At 37.1% G+C, this 23,854-nt stretch overlaps 1 protein-coding gene across 1 annotated transcript in view; it reads right to left on the bottom strand.

Moving 5' to 3' along the window:
- Positions 1–23,854, bottom strand: part of LOC134534940 (NPC intracellular cholesterol transporter 1 homolog 1b-like) — a 91,193-nt gene that overhangs the window by 52,790 nt on the left and 14,549 nt on the right. Inside the window, exons 6-10 of the mRNA XM_063373677.1 lie at positions 22,293–22,497; positions 19,396–19,512; positions 10,771–10,988; positions 9,043–9,144; positions 3,284–3,462 (exon numbers count right to left, since the gene is read on the bottom strand). Coding sequence (XP_063229747.1) covers positions 3,284–3,462; positions 9,043–9,144; positions 10,771–10,988; positions 19,396–19,512; positions 22,293–22,497 — 821 coding nt within the window. The remainder of the gene's footprint in view (positions 1–3,283; positions 3,463–9,042; positions 9,145–10,770; positions 10,989–19,395; positions 19,513–22,292; positions 22,498–23,854) is intronic.

Genomic DNA, 23,854 nt, shown 5'->3' on the forward strand with positions numbered 1-23,854 from the left:
TTTCTTTTAGTATTGCAAACTATTCCTTGTCAACTGTTTTCCAATAGAATCTTTTGTAAAAGTACTGAAAAATCAATTGTGTGAGTTGTCCAAAGTATTTTTCGTCTTTATTTATTGTTCTTGTTACTAATGTCTCATCGTTGTTAGCCCATTGTGTCCATCTGTGCTGAAATAATTTTTTTACCAATTAATTCTACGTAATTTTCTCCGAGTTTCGCTTGTTTTCTGTATGTTTGCACACTTATCTTTCTTATCTGTTATTGAGGTTTCTTATGACATACATTATAATCAGCAATGGTGTATGTCCTAAATTATATATATATATATATATATATATAATAAATCCCCCCAATTGCAAGAACCATTAAAAAAAAGTAAAATTAAAGTGTTTATTTGGTATTTGAGACCCGTACGTTTGCAAAAAAAAATGTTTTTAAAATAAAATTATATATTATCTCGTAATAATCTCAAAATATCAAGTGTAATATGTATGGAGATTTTAATTTCATAACGAAATTATTATATCTATTTAAGTTGTTGAACTAAAGGAAAGGTTCGAACATAATAATTTAAAACATCAAAATTATAAGATAGGATTTTTTTGGGCAAAAATAAACATACACAACCATTAAATGAACTTTTGATACCGTAACAGTTAGGTATAACATAATACATGTTTTATATTTATTACACGTAGAAATATTACACATCCAAAAGAAAAATACCTAATTCCAATTTTTATTAAAATTATAATTGCCTACTAATAATAAATAGCGATGTCACTGCAATGTGCACAAATATTAAATAAAAACTTTCTGTAGTTGTGTAGTCAAAGAAGTTCATGTTTAATAATCCCGATGATTTAATTAGTTTCTGAGGGTTTCATTGTATGAAATAAAACATTTATGCATCCTGCTTAACCCTTAGGTAAGCTATTACCAAGAATTCTGTACTCAGGAGTACTGCAAGTTCCAATAAAATAAAGTTGTATTCAAATAATGTGAATATTTCTCAATAAGTAAGCAAATCTCACAAAACTAGTGTCATCTAAATTCTTAGTCTTCAGAAACTGATCGATTTACCTAAAATTCCGGTGATGTCAGTATGAAATGTTTCTTTTAATTTGACATCTCCAACACTATCATTTATTTAGTACTTAATTTAAGATTTTGAAAATGCCTATTTGCAAACAGTTGTTTGAATAGTTTTCCAGTATTAGCTGTGCATTTTAAGCACGGTAAAACAACAACAACAACAAAAAGCCAAAAGTGAAATAACAAGGTTTAATTTTCTGTGGCTTTTAAACCAAATAAATAAAATGCTTGTAAGCACACACATAATATAACTAAACTCACTCTTTTAATATCTAACATTTATTTCATAATAACTTTACCAACGAAGGTGCAAGCTCTTTACATATTTTTTTACAAGTCTATAGTTCTAAATAATTATTTTACAGCGAGACTTTAAGGTTCTTTGCAGAAAATCGACTAAAATATAGCCAGACTAATTATACAAATTATATTTCACTGTTATGAAATTACATAATTCATGTTGAACGAAGAACATAAGAATACATAAATTTGTTCGTTACCGAGGTTAGATGTTACTACACGTGTTAAGGACACATGAAACTACAGTAATATCGTGGAATAACATCATGTCAGTGTTAATAAGACTGCAAGTATCCGCTCTACCACTCTGGTTCTGGGGTAGAGCGCCTGCCTTGTGACTTGTAGGACCCGGGTTCGCGCCCCGGCTCCTCCAAGGCGGATTGCCCAGATAAAATGGTGGCATTTTCTCTGGTAGGAATACAATCCCTTGTAACAAGTCAGGCTACCATAGAAACGGTGGGTGGAACAGAAAAAAACCTTCCAGGTGGCTTCCAAATGGGGAGCCCGTTTCTTTTCTTGGGCTCCCCATGCGGTGGTCATTCCGGGGGTTTCTCCGGGGGAACGGAGTTTTGCAAAAATACATTTTTTTTGTAGTTTTGTAGCGTGTCACAAATAAAGCTCAAACAAACATTTAAAACATTAAATAAATTTTGCTTTTGTACATAAAATATTTATACAAGTGTGTATTAGTCAGTGAGTTGTTGTATAAAGATGGTGTGTTTTCTTGAAGTATTATTGACAGATAAATTTTAGTCACAAACTATTGACCAATACCTTTATTATGCAGTAGCTATTTTAGACGTTTTGACGAGAGAAAAAAATAGGCACATGAATGTTATTCCTAAAAATATTATTTCTGAAAAACCACGTAGTTTTCAATCAGGAAGATCGTCTTTAACACACACAGTATTATGTGTGTGTATATATATATATATATATATATATATATATATATATCCTTCAGCATCTTTTCTTGATCAATTCCGATATCAGTTGGAATATCATTTATTAAATATTAAAGATTAGTTGAGATAAACTACTACTTTGTGGAACACCTAATATCATGAAATTGAAATTGCATTTGCAAATTTGACTGCAAAGAGTCTATTTGTAAGATAATTAAAACACACACACACACACATATATATATATATATATATATATATATATATATATATATATAAAGAAAAAGAAAAGGAAATATGTTTTTTAATCTATTTAGCAAGATATTTCAGCTGTATCTGAATTACGATAGCATTTATTCTATAACATTTAGTAACAAAAAAACTAATTCAATTAATTAGAATCGTCACGTAGTAAGAAATTACATTAAACGTGGTGTCCAATTTTAATACCTTAGAGTTTAAGTGGAAGCCAATTTTTATTTTTAACCAACATGTAGCTAATACTGTTAGTTGCACTTGTAGATCTTAGGTCTTATTAAATTTATAACTTTCTCTGCATCAATAAATGATTGTATACTTTGTTCTTCAAATTGATTAGCTATAAAGTAGAATATTGGGTCGAAATTTGGAATTAAATAACTAATTTTGATTGTAATAGAATTGAAAGTATGCAGAAAAAAAATCTTAAATTAATATTTTAAAATTTCAGGCTTTTAATTTCCTTTTAAATATGCTACATTCATATAAAAAATTTAATTTGCATTTTCTATTTACTAGACGTTCAATCAGTGATACACATTTTATTATATAAGTTTTATTACCATTTTTGATGTTTCAGCCATAATATCTCGTTTTGGATTAAGAATCTCAACTTGAAATTATAGAATTAGTGCCAACTATGTAAAGAAAAAGCCTTGATACATTAAATTTTTCTTTTCAGGCGAATGTAGTACATGTTAAGGAAAGAAGAATGAGAAAGCTTACTTCATGCATGAGTTGAGTCTGTCGAGGTAGTTGGTCGTGGTGCTGTTGAGGTAGGAGAGGTCGTACTTGAGGTACCCCCAGACGCTCTGCACCGTGCAGTCCGTCAGGGTCGGCTTGCCGTCCAGCACCAGAGGGGCGTAGCAGATCCTCTCCAGGCCGCTGCCGTCCTCCTGCCCGATCTGGAACACACGCTCTCTATCACGTGACGGGCGTCCGAGGCTCTGTGCGCTCCACTCCTGTTCCTGTTCCGGGCGTGGCTCAGCTCGAGAGCTGTTGTTCACACGAATAACACCTTCCGGTAAGTAACCTTTGTTTTTGTTTTTTGACGTGACAACGTCTAATAAATCGATGAACGCCGGCTGCACGCACGAAAATGTGTCCCGTTACGCACATTGTTCCTTTACGCTGTCGGCGAGTGCAGTAATAATAGGTTATGTTACAATTGACTAAAAAATTATGGTGATTCATATAGGCTGTATCCGAATACATAGGGATGCGTCCTTAGCACACACATCCCTACATCTCTTAGCAAATGCAGCCACAATGTAGAGGACGCATTTCTAATGGATGGATAGTATCCGAATACTTTTACTGCTAGCACCACCTGTTGACTGTCAGTCGTACTAATGTTCACGCAGCCATTTTGTGGAGGGATATCTACGAATATTCAGCAAAACGTAAATAACAAATACCTACCAATTAAAAAATAATGTAACGTGTATGTTATACATGTTAGCGATCCAAATAAAATACATTTTATAAATTGTAAACTTAAAAAATACTTATGAGTTTTGAATTATCCTTTAAGTTTAAATTCGTATTTGGATTATATATATTAACGTCTTCATTTGTCTCTGTTTAAGTTATCACTTTCGCTTATAATGTTTTAAACAAATTTTATGCTGAAAATCTGAAGTAATATTATACACAAACAAAATAAAACCCGATTCCGAAGCTAATGGATGTAGGGACGCGTTAGTGGATGCGAGTGTCGCATCCCTAGAAATCTCGAATTAGTGGATTCGTGAAGGGATGCATCGGCATCCCTTGTGATAATTCGGATTCAACACAAAGATGGCCGCGTCCACTACGATGCACTTTTAGTGGATTAGGCCAGTATTCGGATGCAGCCATTATTGATGATAGATATTTGATTACAGTTTATTTATATGAAAACTTGTTCATTATTATATTTAAACTTTATAGCTAACGCCAGTTTTTAAAATTAATTAAAAGTCATCTACACGTGAACTGTTTCGTCGACTGTTTATAAAGTGAAGTGAAAAGTTAATGTGGTTTTCATTGTTTATTACAACAACAATTTCGTCAATAAAGGTTAATTATTATTGCATTTTAAAATCTGATTACTAGTATATTTTCAAGTATTTATTCTTTTATTATTAAAATAAAAATGATTAAATTTTATTCATAAAAGTATGCAATCATTTCATCAATGTTTTGTTATGACGTCACGTTAAACTATCTTCCGTAAACCGAGTTTACAGACAACCAATTTTTTTATTACAAAATTTATTAATACCTTTTCCATCGAACAATAAAAAAAAATTCAAGTACAATTGAACTTTCATAATGATCCATTTACGAGCTAGAAGTCTGTGAGATATGAACTGACAGAATGGTGACGATACCATTTTTAACCATTGCAAGAATTGTTCAGGAACGCACAAAATTTCAGACTGAACGATCAGTCTTTCATGTAATTTTTTTCTTTACCAAACTCTATTAATAAGTTTCTCTGTCATTGCTGGGTTTTAACAGCAGCACTTTATTTATTTATTTTTTTACATTGGTGATCCTCCTGTCTGATCTCTACAAATACTTTTGCATACTTTTTTTTCTAATGGCAAACATTTTTTACACCACTGGCTGCAGAATAGTCCAGTCAATGAATGCTCAAAAGGGGGGTGTAGAGGGAAATGGAAGGAACACAATTTTTGACTTTGGGACTTTGTTTGGACTAGTAAGGAGGTAAACATACTAAAATTCCCACTTCTAGGTGGTGAGCGGGAGGGAGGGGGGCATGTAGAAGGTCCCTTTTTTCGGGTTTTCTCTTATATCTCGGAAACTATACGCTCTAGTGAAAAGACCAATCTATACTAAAGCTGATAAAATTTTCCACAAAACTTATTCGTTTCGATTTTTCTCTATCTCGCCTAGTTTATGAGATATTTGCTTTCCAAATCGCTAATTTTTAGGGGGGAAATGTTTTTTCTTACGTTTTTTGCCCTATTTGACTAGATAACCTTTTATCCGTTCGTCGTACGTAAAGGTCATGCAGAAAGAAAGTTGTAGATGATTAAATATTTTTTAAGAAAATACAAACATTTTTATTTTATCTTCAATCATTGTAAAGTTAGAGCAATTTTACCTTTTTGTGTAAATCGCGATATTTTTCAGAATAGTTTAACTTCTGTATTTTTCGCTATTCCACTGCTCTAACTATATATAAGTTAATATATGTACATATTTATGCGTATAAATAATAAGTAATATATATAGTATATATAAGTGGCACATATATAAATTATTTGTATACATTTATATATAATGTTATTTCAGGTACATATATAGTTCTGCAAAAGTAATATTGTTTGGTATCGTTTCATACTATTTTTGGCACCGGGAATCGAATGGAAGAACTTTCAGGGCTCCTTTGTAGAGATACATTACAGTAGAGATGCACCTCCATAGAAGAGTTTTGTGGGGTTCTATTCACGTCAAGTGAGCAGCACAAAGATTTTGGACAAGCCCGCCAAATTAAGGATGCAGCTGATGTTACCAAACTAATTCAGTGGTTTGGGAAATATTTTCCCTTTCCTGCTACCAGCGACATCATATCCATTGCGACGGGGGTGGTTGGTGACAAAACAATCACATGTTGCAATGCTGTTACAGTTGGTAAACAAGCAATAGCTTAAATGGTGAGTTGCCCATTTTCTGATATTAAACTGCCTTGAAAAAATCTAGCATTCCCCCTTTCGACTGTAAGCTCGTCAATCAAGATCAATGACGAAAAAGTGTCGGTGGATCCTTTTTTGCTATTCCAACGGATAGCCATAAGCAAGAAAACTGACCAAGATTTAAAAACTTATTTGCAATATGAATTAGCTCCTTTCCCTTTGGTTTCTTCAATGAGGGTGGGATGAGGAAATCGAGGAAGTCGGTTCTATACAAAGAGCTCAAAGCAACAACCAAAGAAGTACATGTGGCACACTTTGACATTGTTATGGACGGAGGACTTCTCCTACACAAAGTTATATGGCAAAGAGGTTCCACGATATCTGTAATTTGTGATGGGTATGCCAATTTCGTGTACGGCCACTATCGTGGAAGGAGTTGTACTGTAGTGTTTGATGGGTACACGAGATCATCATCAAGTACCAAGGTCGCTGAGCAGCAAAGGCGGTACCATCTCAGAAAGTCAGTCGACATACATTTCAACTGTGAAGCAGGAAGACTTCCTTTCAAATGTCTACAACAAAAGTCGACTGATTAACATGCTAAAGGTCACACTACAGGCACATGGAATCAGTACCCTTCAAGCACAGAACGATGCCGATGTCCTCATTGTAGACACAGCTGTAGAGTTATCACATACCACTGCTGTTGCTGTTAAAGGTGAGGATGTTGACCTAATAGTCCTGTTGATGGCCAAAACACCTGGTGACCAGGATATAATTTTCGTAAAGCCTGGACGTGGAAACATAAATCCTTCATTGTTTTCTACCCAGAAGCTTCAGACCCAGGGGCTGCGAGATATACTTTTTCTACATGCCTTCACTGGGTGCGATACCACCTCAGCAGCCTTCCGAAAGAGTAAGCTTGGATTTAACAAAATGTATTTGGAGTCTCCAGATGTCCAGGGAGCTGCTGCAGTTTTCTCAGACCTTTCCTCAACAAAGGATGATATAGAGGAAGCTGGAAAAAAGTGTATTTTGAGGTGGTATGGGGCCCAACCTAAAGAGAGGTTTTTAAACGCTTACCGTTACCAATATTTTGTTTAAGCGGTAGCCAATATCAAACCGGACATCTCATGCCTCCCACCAACTGAGTGGGCAGCGAAACAACATTCACTGAGGACATATCACCAAGTCCAGACGTGGTTGGGACATGAGCTGCCTCCTCAGATGTATGGGTGGGAGCTAACCACCAATACATTTCTAATACTGGTGCACAGTGAGCAACAGGTTGCACTAAATTAAATATTAATAATGATATTTTGTCGGTGCACGAAGGATTGTGCAACCACCAAATGTGGATGCAGAAAGGCATCTCTCAAGTGTTCCCCTGCCTGCCAAAGTTGCCAGGGTAACTGCCTTAATGAGGGCCCCCTCTTGGACAATGAGGATGAAGAACTCGACATCGATACTTTGCCAGTCATCCTCCAAGATCTATCTCCTTTCTCAACGGATGAAGAGGAAAACGAAGCAGAACCCACCCCAGGGCTAAGTTCCCATGACGAGCCCGGACCATCCCACCCCAAAAGAGCCAGGAATTGATAACAACTATTACTGCACAATTGTACTATAAGGTAATAATGTATTATTAACTGAAAAGTAACATAGCTCTACAAAAACATTTACAAGTTCATGTGTCAGTAAAATAGTTAAGTACCAATGTTGTTGCCTCTATACTCACCCTAACACAATTCCTTTGCGGAATGAATGTACAGTTAATAGATACATATATTATATTTTATAAATTTAATTGTATACAAGTGTTATTGCTTGTGTAGAGGGTTATTATTGCTCCTAATTAACAACAATTCAGTGAACCTTGATAAAGAGCCAATTATGAGTATTATTAGGAAGTTATCATTATATATAGTAACTGCATTTCTTAAGGGGTAAGAGATGGAGCTGTCAAAGTTGTTCCATTACATTCAGGGTGTCTAAAATAGTTTTATACACCAAATTAATTATGCTGTTAAAGAACTAGGTACATAAGTTAAGGCAAATATACAATATATGATCATATTATTTCTTTATATGCCACTTAGCCTATATGTAGATGATACTTGATACTGTTTATACATATTAATACGTATGTATTGGCTTACATTTAGAGTTAGATCAGTGGAATAACAAAAAAGACGAAATTTAAACTATGCTGAAAAATCTCGCGATTTACACAAAAAGGTAAAATTGCTCTAACTTTACAATGATTGAAGATAAAATAAAAAGTTTGGATTTTCTTAAAGAAAATTTAATTATCTACAACTCTCTTTCTGCATGACCTTTACGTACGACGAACGGATAAAAGGTTATCTTGTTAAATAGGGCAAAAAACGTAAGAAAAAACATTTCCCCCCTAAAAATTAGCGAATTTGAACGCAAATATCTCATAAACTATGCGAGATAGAGAAAAATTGAAACGAATAAATTTTGTGGAAAATTGTATCAGATTTATTTTAGTATAGATTGGTCTTTTCACTAGAGCGTATAGTTTCCGAGATATAAGGGAAAACCCGAAAAAAGGGACCTTCTACATGCCCCCCTCCCTCCCGCTCACCACCTAGAAGTGGGGACTTTTAGTATGTTTACCTCCTTACTAGTCCAAACAAAGTCCCAAAGTCAAAAATTGTGTTCCTTCCATTTCCCTCTACAACTTTTCATTGACTGGACTAGAACTACTAGAATTCTTATTCAAAATTATTCGAAATAAGTTCTTTGTCTTCAATACTGTTTCATTGAGTTATCGCCTTAAACATCCCATTGAAACAACATAAAATATCTTACCTGTCTTATTTTCTGCTCCAGATCATACACAACCAAAAGGAACTTTTTATGGAACGCCGGACCAAACGTAACCGTCTCGCCGTTGCTGGCGTTGTGTTGGAACTAAAACATTTACATAATTCTTACTTTACTGTAATTAAGAGGCCTAGTAGTGCGTTTATTCACACACATTATCTCAATTTAAAAAAATAAAAATGAATAAGAATCAGGTACAACCTTTTCATCTCAAGCTGAACAGGGTAAGTCTGAATTCGATCGACAAACATTTGTCACAGGTTCATGACGATAAATTAATTATAAGGCACGTCATTTTCCATGAAAAACAGTGCAAAACTGCAATGGTGTTAGTAAAAAAACCGCATTAAATACACCTTAGTCTCACGAGCGAGAAACTGTGATTGCCAAGACTGAGACCTAGTTTTCTGAAGTAGTTTTGGGCCTATCCGCTAGAAAGTAGCTGTCATAATTTATTGCTAACATAGTTACATTGATTGTGAGAAGTAATGCATTTAAGATATTATCAGGCAAACAAACCAGTAAAAAATAAATTCACTTTACTTTTGATGGCCACATTTTATTTGTAGGCGTGGCATACGAGAAATTTTGCGTCTCCTGCTATTTTACATAGAAAATGTTTTTTTTTTTTTTAAATTTACAAAAGAGCACTAAATGTTTCTCGTGCAGTTTAAATCTGCTAGTAGTTAGGGGCCTACCCAACAGATAGCGTCACATGTCGCGCTAAGGCCCGTTCTACAATGTCACGTAAACGGAGACGGATCTCAACGGAACAGAGTTCCCACAACAGCACGCAGACAGAGAAGGACCCGCACGTATTAGCTCGGCAGTGCTGAGCACTTCCCTTTATGTCGCTCCGTGCGACCAATAGAAGCCGAGTACCTAGGCTGAGGTGGTAGCCATGTTTGTTTATGTTCTAAATACGTTGAAAAAATTGATTGAAGTACAAGCATGTCTGGTGTTCTATTTGGACTTTGTGGTTTTATTTTTTTAATTATATATGTAAATTCTGCCCGTGCTATGGCCTTGAAGAATAAAATACGTTCTTAATTAATTAATCTTTCGTAACCTTGAAATACAAACAACTCATTAATTAACAGTTTTTGACGTGACAACGTCTAATAAATCGATGAATGCCGGCTGCACGCACGAAAAAGTGTCCTGTTACGAACATTGTTCCGTTAAGCTGTGTCCCATTACGCTCATTGTACGCTTGCGCCGCATCTATCTCTCTTCCACTAGATTGGCCTATGCGTCCGAGGAGAAGAAAGACAGCGGCAGCGCACAATTTACATCTACACGTGAACTGTTTCGTCAACTGTTTATAAAGTGAAGTGAAAAGTTAACGTGGTTTTATTCATTGCTTATCACAACAACAATTTCGGCAATAAAGGTTAATTATTCTTGCATTTTTAAAAATCTGATTACCAGTACCTATAATTTCAAGTATTTATTCTTTTATTGTTAAAATAAAAAAAATGATTCAATTTTATTCATAAAAGTATGCAATCATTTCATCAATGTTTTGTTATGACGTTGTCCACGTTAAACTATCGTTCGTAAACCGGACTTCTTCGCATATTGTTGAAGCAGCAAAGACGCGACTGTGAGACGTCCCGGGGAGACCCGTCTCCGCGGACGAGGGCCTCCGTGTCCGGGATCGGACTGGGAGGAGGAGGAGCAGGAGGAGCAGGAGGAGGCGCGCGCACTGACCGGCTGCAGCCCCACGGGCTTGAGGAAGACCTGCTCGGTGCGGTAGAAGGGCCGGAAGTGCTGGTCGAAGTAGTTCTTCTGCGTCCTGGTGGCGCTCTGCTCGGCCGACCAGATCTCGACGGGCTCCGTGGTGACCCGCAGGCGGAGCGCGCCCATCCCCAGCGCCACCACCAGCCAGGCGGTGAGGTTCAGCACGAGCCACGGCCTGGCCGCCACGGCTGCCGGCGACCACACACACACACACACACTTGCCTCTGTGCCGGAAATTTAGTATTTCGACACATTTTTCTTTTATTGTTTATAAAATTTTAAATAATTTTTGGAAATTTTATTTATCTTTATAATTTGGTTACTTTGGGTGATTTACTCTTTGGTAGGCTGGTGTACTCCCCTTTGTTAAACTTTGTGCCAGTAGACCGAGGCACCCTTTCCCAGAGACCTATCGGATCTTTTGCAGATCTAAGACTTAGTTGGCAGCCCGTTTGACATTTCCCTCGCTTACAGACACGTCCCAGGCCTGTAACGTTACTTACCTTCATGACTAAAATACATACAACAGCTCTGAACGAGTTGTTACCATTTATCAGAGACGTGCTGACCATAGCCTTTACCGTCACGAATACGTCTTAGGTTCACTCCCCGAAAGTCACGTTATGGACGCTCGTTCCCAGCGTCGTTGCGTTTTTTGTCCACCCCCCCCCCCCCTTCAGTTCTAAGAATTTGTCTAAGATCATTGACCGGTCGTACACCTCGCCAGGCAGCAACCGACTTTCAAGGACGACTGGCATAAAAAATGTGTGTGCAAAGTTGGACCCCCACGACATCTAGTGGCAGAAACAGTAACTTATTATCTTGGCCGCCAGAGTGCAGCACCTGACTGCACCATTAACCCCTGGTTTAAGCAGACGCCTTGGGCGAGTCGATTCTTTTTTATAGACACCCCTCAACAGGTAGCGCTAAAGTCGGCCAGTGCTACCAACTTCGAGATATCTAAGTCAGAGTTTTTTATGATGCCCACTCGGGAAACTTCGGAACCTTTCGGTCCGGACGTCCCAGTCCCCCCCTCCATTTTTGGTTGAACATTTACTTTAAATTACGAGGCGCGGTTCTTCGCGAGACAATTCGCGTCGCGACTGCAGACGGACCGTTTGTGATTATCGGCGAGTCGACGAGACACTGCAAGACTTCCATCCGGCCGCAACCGACGATGTAGTCACTTAAATAAGGGATGCTATCCCTGTAATCTTTTTTAGGTAGTTTAGTCCGTCTGCATAGTACAAAAAGTAATAGTTAGTTTTCTTTTAAATAATTTCTTTTGAAATGGTAGAAACTTCCGCTCACAGCCGCGTATTCGTGGGCTCCAGTTCCTGGCTGGCGACGCACCAGAAAACAGAAGCAAAATTCCCTGTCTGGTGAGTTATGATTCGCGACTTTCCCCAACCTCCCCTTAACTTTGTGGGCATTCTCTGCCCAGTTTATACTGTCTGTGTTCTAGTGCTGATCAGTTTTGATTCGGACTGTTCGCAGACGGGGTCCGAGAGCCGGATGCCGAATTGGCATTTTCATCACCCTTCCTCTACAACACACAGGCGCCCTGGCATCATGTTCCCGATGGATCTCCGGGAAACGCAGCCCCGACCTCCGGTGCTACTATATCTATTAACCTTTTTCTGAACTTTCTTAAATTACGCCGTCAGACGAAGTTCATCAGATAAACATCATTTCTGGACTTTCAGAATACTGTGATGGTTTAAACATATTTGTATTATTTTATTGATTTATGTATTTTTTTAAATGAAACCTTTTTATAATATAATTTCGGGTCGACCCATATTTTTATTTCTTTTTTCTGAATATACCTGAGAGCTGTTTAAGTACGTAATTGATAGTGTATGTTAATATATTACTTTAATATCCGTTATAAATTTTCCTTTAATAAATTTGACGTGATTATATTCAGATGGAATCACACCTTGTTTCTGTTCATTCCTAATAACTTTGTGAAACCTTAAAGATCCCCAGCTCACCTCGCATATTTGCACCACGACGAACACGTCTATGTATACACAGGGGAAAAAAATTATGTACTTTATGAAAGATTTCTTTAGAAATCTGATGCCAATAAACAGAGGGCGACGGAAGACTACCATAATCAAAGAATTCTGTGGGGGGGGGGGGGCGACGGAAAACTACCATAAGTTAAAACGCGACCCTACAGTCCTAATACTCGAACGACGTAAGTAAAAAAATGCCTATTATCTTAGAAATAATTTGTATAAATAAGCAGCATACAAAGTCTTGTGATTCTAAATAATGTTTTAACTCCAGGTCACTAGTTGAAATGAAATGCAATCTAGTGACCGAATATCACAATTCCCTGACAACCGACGGTTAAGTAAAATATTGCATAACTTATATCATATGTTTGAAATGCCACGACAGATTATCACCATCAGGTGTATAGTCATCTATACTACTGAGGTTGCAATTAGATTGGGTTTATTTTACGTCATGTCTATCAAAAGAACGATAAACTAAACTTCAGCATGAATTATTTCACAAAAAAAAATGTTTACATTACTACATCTTTACTAATACCCACATTATATTTCTGATGGACTGTTGGGGTTCACTTTTCGTGGGCTGACTTCACTACGACCTTATTTCTTAATGGCTGTGGTGTGGTTTTTGTCATCTTGGGGCTGTTACAGGGTATTGTGATTCCAGCATTATGTTTTTAGCATGTGCTGAGAAAACCATTAGAAGAGTATTTTAACATATAGATGTACAGCATAGATAAAAACAGCATTTCAAACCTGTGAACTGTGAATACGGAATACATGTTATACGTTACTTGAGAACGATTTACGTATGCTGTTTACCTTTTAATGATTAAGTAGTTGTGAAATTAGACTTATATTTTAACTGCCTCAATGACTAAGAAATCAATTAGAAATACTGTAATCAGCTGGTTAAGTTCAGAACATTAATTTATTAAAGCCTTGAAATAATTTTTATGTATGTTTACCAGGGGAATAGCCTATTTCCGATATTATTTTTCTTCTTATTCTGAAATGCTTCCTTGTCCGTAAACTTATTAATAGTGAGGTCAATGCAGACGAAAAAACACAACGCCACAGTAGAGCGACAATGTGAAAGGAATTAGCCACGGCCTACAGTACGGAACAATCCTACCAATTTCCTAGGGGCAAAAAAAAACGGCCGTTGGTTTCACGTGAAACTTCTATGTCAGCGAGTCGCTTTTAGTGTAATGGATTAAAATAAAAACAATAAAAACGATAAATTGACTACGTACTAAAAATTTTAACTCAAAACAGACACTAAATGGTAGCTTACGACGAAAATTCTGTTTAACATTGGCCTGTGATATGATAGATGAGATGACGAAGGCATAATAACAAAATTAATGTTTTTTGGTGAACGTAAAATCTGCATTGCCCAGTGTTGTCGGTACTCTATAAACAATCACACGAATCACCGCGCTATCACATCTGAGTCGTGAGCCACACTGAACAGAATTTTTTTCCTAACCTAAATTCAAACTAAGTGTACCTATTTGGGAGGTCTAGGTAGAGAAGACTCTTTAATGTGTCTTAGGCCGAAGCCTATATAGTTACGAAAACCTTTTCGTCAGACTATTTATAGTACCCATATGTTTCGCTGTGATTTTTAAGACGTTTCACATAAAAATAATATTGTTACGATCGCACTTGGCTGCAGTGTTTGGCGTCGCCAGGCTCATTCGGCCTGTCTGCGACCCCTTCCACCCGCATACTCTCCCTGGTATCTCCTGTCATACTATCTCGCGACATCCTGACCTTCGCAGCGCGCACCTGCCTCAGATCGAGTTACTTAAAAGAGGCCGCATTGCGCCATAAAAGGACTCAGACATGTTTATCGGCGCTTTTTGTGGGAACCCGATGCTTGTTGCGTTTATCGGCGTTCTTTGAGCAGCCGCCGCGTCCTTCGACAGGACTCACGACGCGTTTCTGGACATTTCGATGGCGAAGGTCGCGCGATATCTCGGAGACATGCCCGATTGTTCTGGATGGGTACCCAAGGGCTATATAAGGAGGTTGGGCCGACCTTCGAGTCAGTCGGAGACTGAGTGAGTTCTCCCGTGGCGGAGATCCGGGCGATAGTGCCGTGGGTGCGGCAGAGTGGCGAAGTCCTTGGACGAAGGTTCCAGGGCAGGGAGTGAGTGAGTTCAGTGGAGTCGGGAGTTTTCCCGCGGCGGAGTTTCCGGGCGATAGAGTCGCGGGCGCGGCGGAGTCCCGAACGAAGTTGCGAGCGAGGAGTCGAGTGGTATCTCGGTGAAGAGGAAGTGCGTCGGCGGCGGCGGAGTGCGGCGACGGAGTCACGCGGCGGAGACCCACGAGGGGTGCTGCGGCGAGAGTTGCGCCAGAGGTGCGGTCCAGCGAGGTGTGTGGAACGAGTGACTGGGGAATAGACCTTTCTTTAAGTGTAGTTAATTATTTGCCATCTTAGAAGATTAATTGTAAGTGACAAGTAGTGGTAATAAATAAAACTGTGTGTGTGATAAAAATCTTTAATTGGGCTATCCTTTACCAACCCGCGGTAAATCGTAACAATATGACAATTACCAGTCTGGATTTGAACCTATGTTCTCTGGAATACGAATATAGTGTCTTACGACTCGGTCCATAAACTTCGATAATGTATTCTCCCCCTTTTTTTTTTACTGCGTTCTTGACACTTATTGTTACAGAAAAAGGTTCTTCTTTTGTGTAAGCTTCTCTGCACTTTTACCTGCGCATTGTTAATAGAAGTGTAAACAAAACCAAATACAAATCTGTTTAAAGAAAGTTAGTATCTAAGTGAATATCAACATATTCAGTGTAGTTCATTAAAAAAAATTCAACCGACATACAACATTAAAAATAATAGGTAAATTAATTCTGGGTGTAGTTTCGGACATACACTATTACTCATTAAACTGTATGTAATGACAAACCTCAGTCGGTTTGTGCCTTAAGAAGGGAATAAATCTCTTTCCCGAAACGCCGCAACTGTTCTCTTAGGAATCATATACTGTGTTAGTCTGCGGTATCATCGTTGTAGTTTTCAAAATATCTGTTTTTTTCGCTCAACTGTTGCTTACGGTGCTCGTCTGCGCTGTCATCACTGTTTATTCACATAGCTGGGTTCACCTGTACGTTTCTGTATAGCCGTTGTTTTTTTTTTTTTTTTTCAATTTTTATCTGTTAAGTTTCATCGTTGATTTATTCTGTTCGCGGTTTTGCACAGTAAAATTTGATTTGTAAATGTAATAGAACTATTCTTATAAACTTAGATATTTGTATATTTGTACATTTATATGGAAATTCTGTATCGCTACAAAATAGTGTTATTATTTATGCTTCGTTTAGCCCCAGTACCTCCAATATTTAGTTATTTGCAAACAGTTGTTTGAATAGCTTTCTAGTATTAGCTGTGCACGTTAACTACGGTAAAACAAAAGAAAGCCAAAAGTAATATAACTTAACTGTGGCTTTAAAACCAAATAAATAAATTGTTTATACAATAACTTCATGCTTGTAAGCACACGCATATTTTAACTAAGCACACTCTTTTAATATCTAAAGTTTTTTTCAAAATAACTTTACCATTGACAGTGCAAGCACTAACATATTTTTTTACTAATATATATTTCTATATAATAATTGTACAGCGGGACTGTAAGTTTGTTTGCAGACTAGTTATACAAATTATATTTCAGTTATGATATTACATAATTCATGCTGAACGAAGAACATAAGAACACATAAATTTGTTCGTTACCGAGGTTAAATGTTACTGCACGTGTTAATGACACACGAAACTACAGTAAACTCGTGGAATACCATCATGTCAGTGTTAAGAAGACTGCAAGTATCCGCTCTACCACTCTGGTTCTGGGGTAGAGCGCCTGCCTTGTAACTTGTAGGACCCGGGTTCGCGCCCCGGCTCCTCCAAGGCGGATTGCCCAGACAAAATGGTGGCATTTTCTCTGGTATGAATACAATCCCTTGTAACAAGTCAGGCTACCAAAGAAACGGTGGGTGGAACAGAAAAAAACCTTCCAGGTGGCTTCCAAATGGGGAGCCCGTTTCTTTTCTTGGGCTCCCCATGCGGTGGCCATTCCGGGGGTTTCTCCGGGGGAACGGAGTTTTGCAAAAAAATATTTTTTGTAGTTTTGTAGCGTTTTAGTTTTTAGTAACTGTAGTATTATCATTCCAACATGTTATAAGTAAAGCTCAAACAAACATATAAATAAAAAATTTTGCTTTTGTACAAACATATTTTAATTAAGTGTGCATCAGTCAGTGAGTGGATTGTGTGTTCAACCATTTATCGGTACCTATATATTTTCTTAAAGTATTTTTTGAAGTTTTTGACAAAAAATATTTATAGGCACATTAATTCCTAAAAATATTATTTCTGTAAAACCACATAGTTTTCAATCAGGAATATCGTCTTTAACACACGCTTATATATATATATATAGAATATTTTATTTACATCTGTATTTATACTGGCACACACACACTTATATATATATATATAAGCGTGTGTTATATATATATAAGTGTGTGTGTGTGTGCCAGTATGAATACAGATGTAAATAAAATATTCTATTTATTTCAATATGAGCAAAGCCTTTGATACTTTCCAACATAATCTTATGATTAAAAATTTATCAGTTTTAGGCCTCGTCCAGCAATGCGTTGTATATATGATTTAATTATCTTACATAGGTATATACGTTTTTCAGTCAAATATGCAAATGAAATTTAATGGTATTAGGTGGTCCACAAAGTAGTAGTTTAATTCAACTACTATTTAATATTTAATAAATGATATTCCAACTGTAATCAGAATTGATCAAGAAAAGATGCTGATTAAAAATAATATAAATAGGAAAATATGTTTGTGAAACTATTCAGCAAGATATTTCAGCTGTCCGCATTTGATTTTCAAGTTAACAAACATCGCTGAATTATGATAGCATTTATTGTATAACCTTTAGTAAAAAAAACTAATTTAATTAATCCGAATTATCACATAGTAAGTAATGACATAAAACGTGGTGTCCTCTTTTAAGACCTTCGAGTTATATTGGATGCCAAGCTTTTTTTCACCAACATGTAGATAATACTATTAGCAACACATGAAGATCTTTATGTCTTATTAATTTTAATTAGAATAGAATTGAAAGTTCTTAAATTAATATTCAGCCATTTAAATTATTTTGAATATGCTACATTCCTATATAACCTATTTGCATTTTATATTTATTAGACGTTCGATCAGTGATTCATTTTTATTATATACATTTTATTATAATTTTTGTTGGAACAGACGTACAGAATTAGTGACACTTTTAAAACTATTCGTAAATTTAAAATGTGTTAAATTAGGTATAACTCCTTTTGAATAATCTACAAATATTCATTGTAAAACTTTTGTAATCTAATTATTTATTTTGTATACACCATTTTAGTTTCGGTTTAATATTTTTGTGAAAACCAAAGTAACCAATTGGTTAACATGAACGTTATCAATCTTTATCTATCTGTTTTTTGTCATAATTCGTTTATAGGTGCTGTAAAGCACAAAAACTGAATTTCAATTTGATCTGACAGTTTTAGTGAAGCAAGATAATATGCTACGCATAGTTAACATTTTTTATTTCCTAATAGAAAAAATACTGCAAGCCTGTGCAAAGTCCATCAACATTCGATGTACGAGCCCCTAGAGCGCCTGTGCTGCTTGCCCTGTGCCAACAAACTACACAAAAATATTTCCCTCGCATTTCAACATCTTAAAAACACATTTTGTAGACCTTGATATGTGAGTTTTTTGTGTTCAGTCATCCTAATAATGAAAGCAATATATTTCCACTTATTAAATAATGATCTACAATTAATTACTTACTGGCAGTCTTGCGTCGCCCCGTGTGTGGACAGGCGCGTGGTAAGGGGCGAACCAATTTTTGAGCCTAGCTCCAGTGAGGAGTGCGAACTGTGGAACTTGACAGATATTGAGTGACTTGAGAATAAACATTTAGAGATTTGTGATCGGACATTTTCAAGTACAATAATTACAATTACTTAGTAATATAAATATTTTTGATTAATAAAACTGTAATAAAACGTAATTTGGATATCTTTTACGAACCTAGTTGTCTCCACATTATAAATCGAAAAAGTATGATGAGAGTATAGGCCAGACACTACACACGTGCAGACACCACCAACAATATAACGAAGGGAAGTTGGTGCCCGAATAGTGCGCCGGTGCTGACTAAACATGCGTTCTTATCGCGTACGAGAATCGTTATCGTCATTTAAAGTGTTGTAATCTAGGAAAAATTGTCAGTAGTTAATAAGGAAACTATAATCAATTTTATTTATCTTTCCAGGACCTGTATTCCTAAATGTATCACCATTAACCCAGGTAACAGAAAAAAAAGAAAACAAATAGAATGCCTATGATGAATTAGCTGAATTTTTTTTTTCCACATACTGTGGCTCATGACTTTAAAAATCCAATTCGTTTTAAGATATGCTGTAAAATAAGCATCGTATATTGACCACTTACCTGTTCCCCATTTCTGGAAGCCCTTTTCCAAAGCTTTCTCGAATTTGTAGTTCAGCCTGTTGTATAGTTTGATGCCGCAGCTACCTTCTGAATGCATCTGTGTGCCGACTGCAGCGTCTGAAATAGAAGAGGAGCGGATTATTATAATATTCCTCTTATTTGAGGAGGCGTGTGTAAAGGTCAATATCAAAAAATACATAGAGATACTTTAACGTACCGTTTGTGGTGATTTAAAATGTTGTTGCTGTTATTTTTATTTTTTTAATCTTAGAGATTCAATGAATAAAAGAAAAAATGTCAAAAAACCTATCACTAAAAATTAAAGAGTTAGTTTTGAACGTCAGCTTTGTCACATCATTCGCTACGATATACTAGGGCCTAGAAATATTAAATAAAGGAGTTCACTTTCTTTGGACATTAATCCAAAAAAAAAAATTATTAATTGGTATATTAACACACCTTGCAAAAACTTGTTACGAACACACTTCTATTGTCCACGTGTGTGTTTGACTTTGTTTAAAACGAAACATACAACTCGGAAATCAAAATACGGCGTAGTTTTTACGACTATTCAGTTATTTGAAGTTATCTTTAAAAGATTTGTGCAATGGGAGTGCATGACTTGATGTAAGTTTTTGGACATACGCCATTGCTAAGAACCTTTTCTGTTGAAGAAAAACTAATAAATAAAATAAATAAAAAAATAAAAATACACAAGAAAGACAAAAAAACACACAAAATTAAGCAAACAATTGCTGTTGTCAACAAGAATATAAACAAGAATATTCTGTTTCGGAATATTTTGTGGTGTTTATATTCTTGTTGACAACAGCAATTGTTTGCTTAATTTTGTGTGTTTTTTTGTCTTTCTTGTGTATTTTTATTTTTTTATTTATTTTATTTATTAGTTTTTCTTCAACAGAAATATAAACAAGAATATTCTGTTTCGGAATATTTTGTGGTGTTTATATTCTTGTTGACAACAGCAATTGTTTGCTTAATTTTGTGTGTTTTTTGTCTTTCTTGTGTATTTGTATTTTTTTATTTTTTTTATTTATTAGTTTTTCTTCAACAGAAAAAGTTCTTAGCAATGGCGTTTGTCCAAAAACTTACATCAAGTCAGTTATTTGAAATAACGAAGAAGTCTTCGTTTATTTTATGTTGATTCATTGTTGAAAATTCCGTAAATTTTCTAGTGGATGTAGGCACGCATCAGTGGAAGCGAGTGTCGCGTCCCTGGAAATCTCTATTTTAGTGGAGGCATGTAGGGATGCATCTGCATCCCTTGTGTTGATTCGGAAACAACGCAAAGATGGCAGCGTCCATTACGATTCACTTTTGTTATAGTGCATCCCTTAGTTAAGGGATACATTAGGATGCAGATATTGTTTCATTTTGCGATGATGGTGAGAAAGTGGTCAGAAGATTACGTTATAGTTTTTTTTTTTTGTGTATAGGAGGTTTGATTGCTTATGGGACACTTCGTTTAGTGGATACATTAAAAAGGAACGAAAAGAACTCAGCTTTCAAGAATATGATGGACGAATTGAATTATGCGGAATTAAGTGTTTCTTCAGGAAATTTGAAAAATAAATCATGCGTTCTCATGTTGAAAATACACTTTTATTATGAAATTCGAACACAAAATTTAACGCAGAATTCAGCGTGATTAATTTTGGCAAGTTGTGTTTTTAACTAGCCTACTTTTTTTTTACGCGAATCACGTGTAGTTTCCGTGCCCACAGCTAGAATTCGCTGCCGGAGCAGCTACGTCGACTATTGACTCAATTTGATTAGCAGACCGGAATTTCAAACTTAAAATGAAACGGCTCTGGTAAAAAGCGAAAAATACTTTTTTAAAAAAATACTGGCACCCCGGCTTTGGAACTGATTTCCGACAAGGAATTTTATTAAAACACTGCTCATATTGTTAAAATACACTAAAAAGTTAATACTTACTTGGCTTGTGATATTTGGTTCGCGCCATTAGTCACAGATGGCAGCACCGTTCCATTAACAAATCACTCCTTTCAAATGCTGTATGCCGAGAACTAGGATGTTACCAAGCGCGGCTCCAGAGGAAGGGCGCAGGGGGCTACAGCCCCTTCCGAGCCCAAATTTTACTTCTTATTTCTTCGTAGGGAATATTAATGTTAACTTAAATACTTTCGTTAATGTGCTAAACTCTTCTTTCAATCAAAATTTTGTACGAAAATACTAAATTTCAGTATTTGAGACCATATATTTGTGAATATTCCAAGGGCAATAGTCATGATTATTAACAGCATCCTCCTGTGTGTGAGAGCCCTGCCCGAGAGGTCTTCCTGGAGCCGCCATTGGATGTTACACACATGTAAAGACATGATCGCGGTCCTGAAGGGGTTCGCCTCGTCAGGGGGGTGTGTGTGTGTGTGTTAGTGAGGCTGGATATTAAGCGCGACGCTGGCTGGTGCTTCTAGCGCTGTGTCGCCTCTAAGCGCAAGGCTCTGAACTGGCGCGCAGTCTTCTCGTCGTCACAGGATAACTGTGAAATTTGAGCGGTGACCGTAACATTATGTTGCGGAGAAATGAAGATAAAGGTGTAATGCAAGCCCCTCAAGTGCTTTCAAGGGTCTGTGTGGGTTGTTTCGTGCCTAAAAATTACTCTGAAAACATGGGTTTTTAACCATTTTAACTCTTCTAAAAATACAGTTTAAAACTTTAATCCGAAATCAAAAGTACTTTTCGGTCCTCGGCGAACTATTTAAATGCTTTTCGTAAGCAGACCCCCGCTCGGATATCTTGAGTAGTTTAGAAATCGCGTTGTTTTTCCTGAAGCTCTGCGCACCGCGTGTGTGCCCGGGTAGGCGGGGCGCTGAAGCGAGACGGGGAAGGGGGGGGGGAGCGGGGAGACTCGCCTCGGCGCGCCCTCCTCCGCAGCAGGCACTCGGCGAGCACGAACAGCGAGGACAGCAGCGCGAGGGCGAGGCACGCGACCACCAGCACGCCGTCGGCCCCCAGCACCAGGAACCGGCTGTCGGCGGCGGCGAAGGAGGCGGGCCCGCCGCCGCCCGTCTGGCAGCTGGCGGAGCAGTCCATGCAGTTGCACGGCCGGCTGGAGTTCTGCAACAACGCCAGCCTGAGCGCGACGCCTGTCCGGGGCTGCAACTACACCGAGAGAAACTGTTGTTTGTTTCGTCTTTTCGTTTGGTCGTGTTTTTGTCTCGTTTTGACTGTTGTGCTGAATTTTTTGGGTTCGATATTTTTTGTGCTGTCATAATTTGTGGGTTTTTTTTTCGTTTCTCTTGTTGTTTTTTGATTTTTTGGAAAACTATTGTGTTTGTTTCGTCTTTTCGTTTTGCTGTTTTTTTTTGTCTCGTTTCAACTGTTGTGTTGAATTTTTTTTTTTGGGTTCGGAATTTTTGTGCTGTCATCATTTGTGGGGGTTTTTTCGTTCTGTTAGTCCATTTTTCTTTGTTTTTTCCTTGTTTGTTGACCATATTCCTGTTGTGGAATATTGTGTGGCGTTAAATCCTGACAACAGCAATTTTTGCTTAATTTGTGTTTTTTGTCATTTGTGTTTTTTTTTAGTTTTCTTCTGCAGACATACATGTGCTAAGCAATGGCGTAATTCCAAAAGCCTACATCAAGTAAATATATTTTGTTAGTTCAAACAAATATTTTGTAGAAGTAAAGATTCTGTTGACCCGACAAAATGATTTTGTCAACTCAAATGTATATTTGGTTAGGTGTAACAAATTATTTTTGTTACTTATCGAGTTTGGTTAAACTAACAAAAATATTTTGTTCCTCAAAGTAATTATTTGTTTCGCCATATATAAACAAATATTTGTTTGATTCAAACAAACCTTTTTTTCTCTGTGTAGGGGAGGGGGGGGGGGGCAAGCGGGGCATACGCCCCGGGAAGCAAAGCTGTGGGGGCGCCGTAATCGCTTGCATTGTAATTCCTACTACAACTGGTAACTGGTAAAACGTTTTTTTTTTTTACTTGCATGCCAGGAATGTCTAATCTGGATTTACAATATAACGTCTCAACATATTTAACGAACAAGTCTAGTGATTTATACGGACTACTTTATGGACATAGTGTGGTTCACGCATGGAAGTTACAGTAGCACAGAAACTGTTACATGTAGGTATGGAAAATGCTTAAATAGCACCGTTTTTCCGTGGAAGGGGCCCCCGGACCCCCCGCTTTATTGGTTTGGTCTGTGCAAAATAAGAGGGGGGGGGGGGGGGGTCGCATGAATCCATTCATGCCCCGGGTGCCAGAGACTCTAGTTGCAGCCCTGCGCCTGTCCCGTTGTAGGCTGGTGTGCGAGTCAACAGATACATAGCCTTCAATAAGGTTTTTTTGTGATATTTAATATAACATCTAGTATGTAATTACAGATTTATAAAATTAACATCTTACGTGTCTGTGCTGCGCTTCAAAAATCTACAGACAAAAAACACACAC

This window comes from Bacillus rossius, chromosome 8 (assembly GCF_032445375.1).
Source record: "Bacillus rossius redtenbacheri isolate Brsri chromosome 8, Brsri_v3, whole genome shotgun sequence".
NCBI classification, from domain to species: Eukaryota; Metazoa; Arthropoda; class Insecta; order Phasmatodea; family Bacillidae; genus Bacillus; species Bacillus rossius.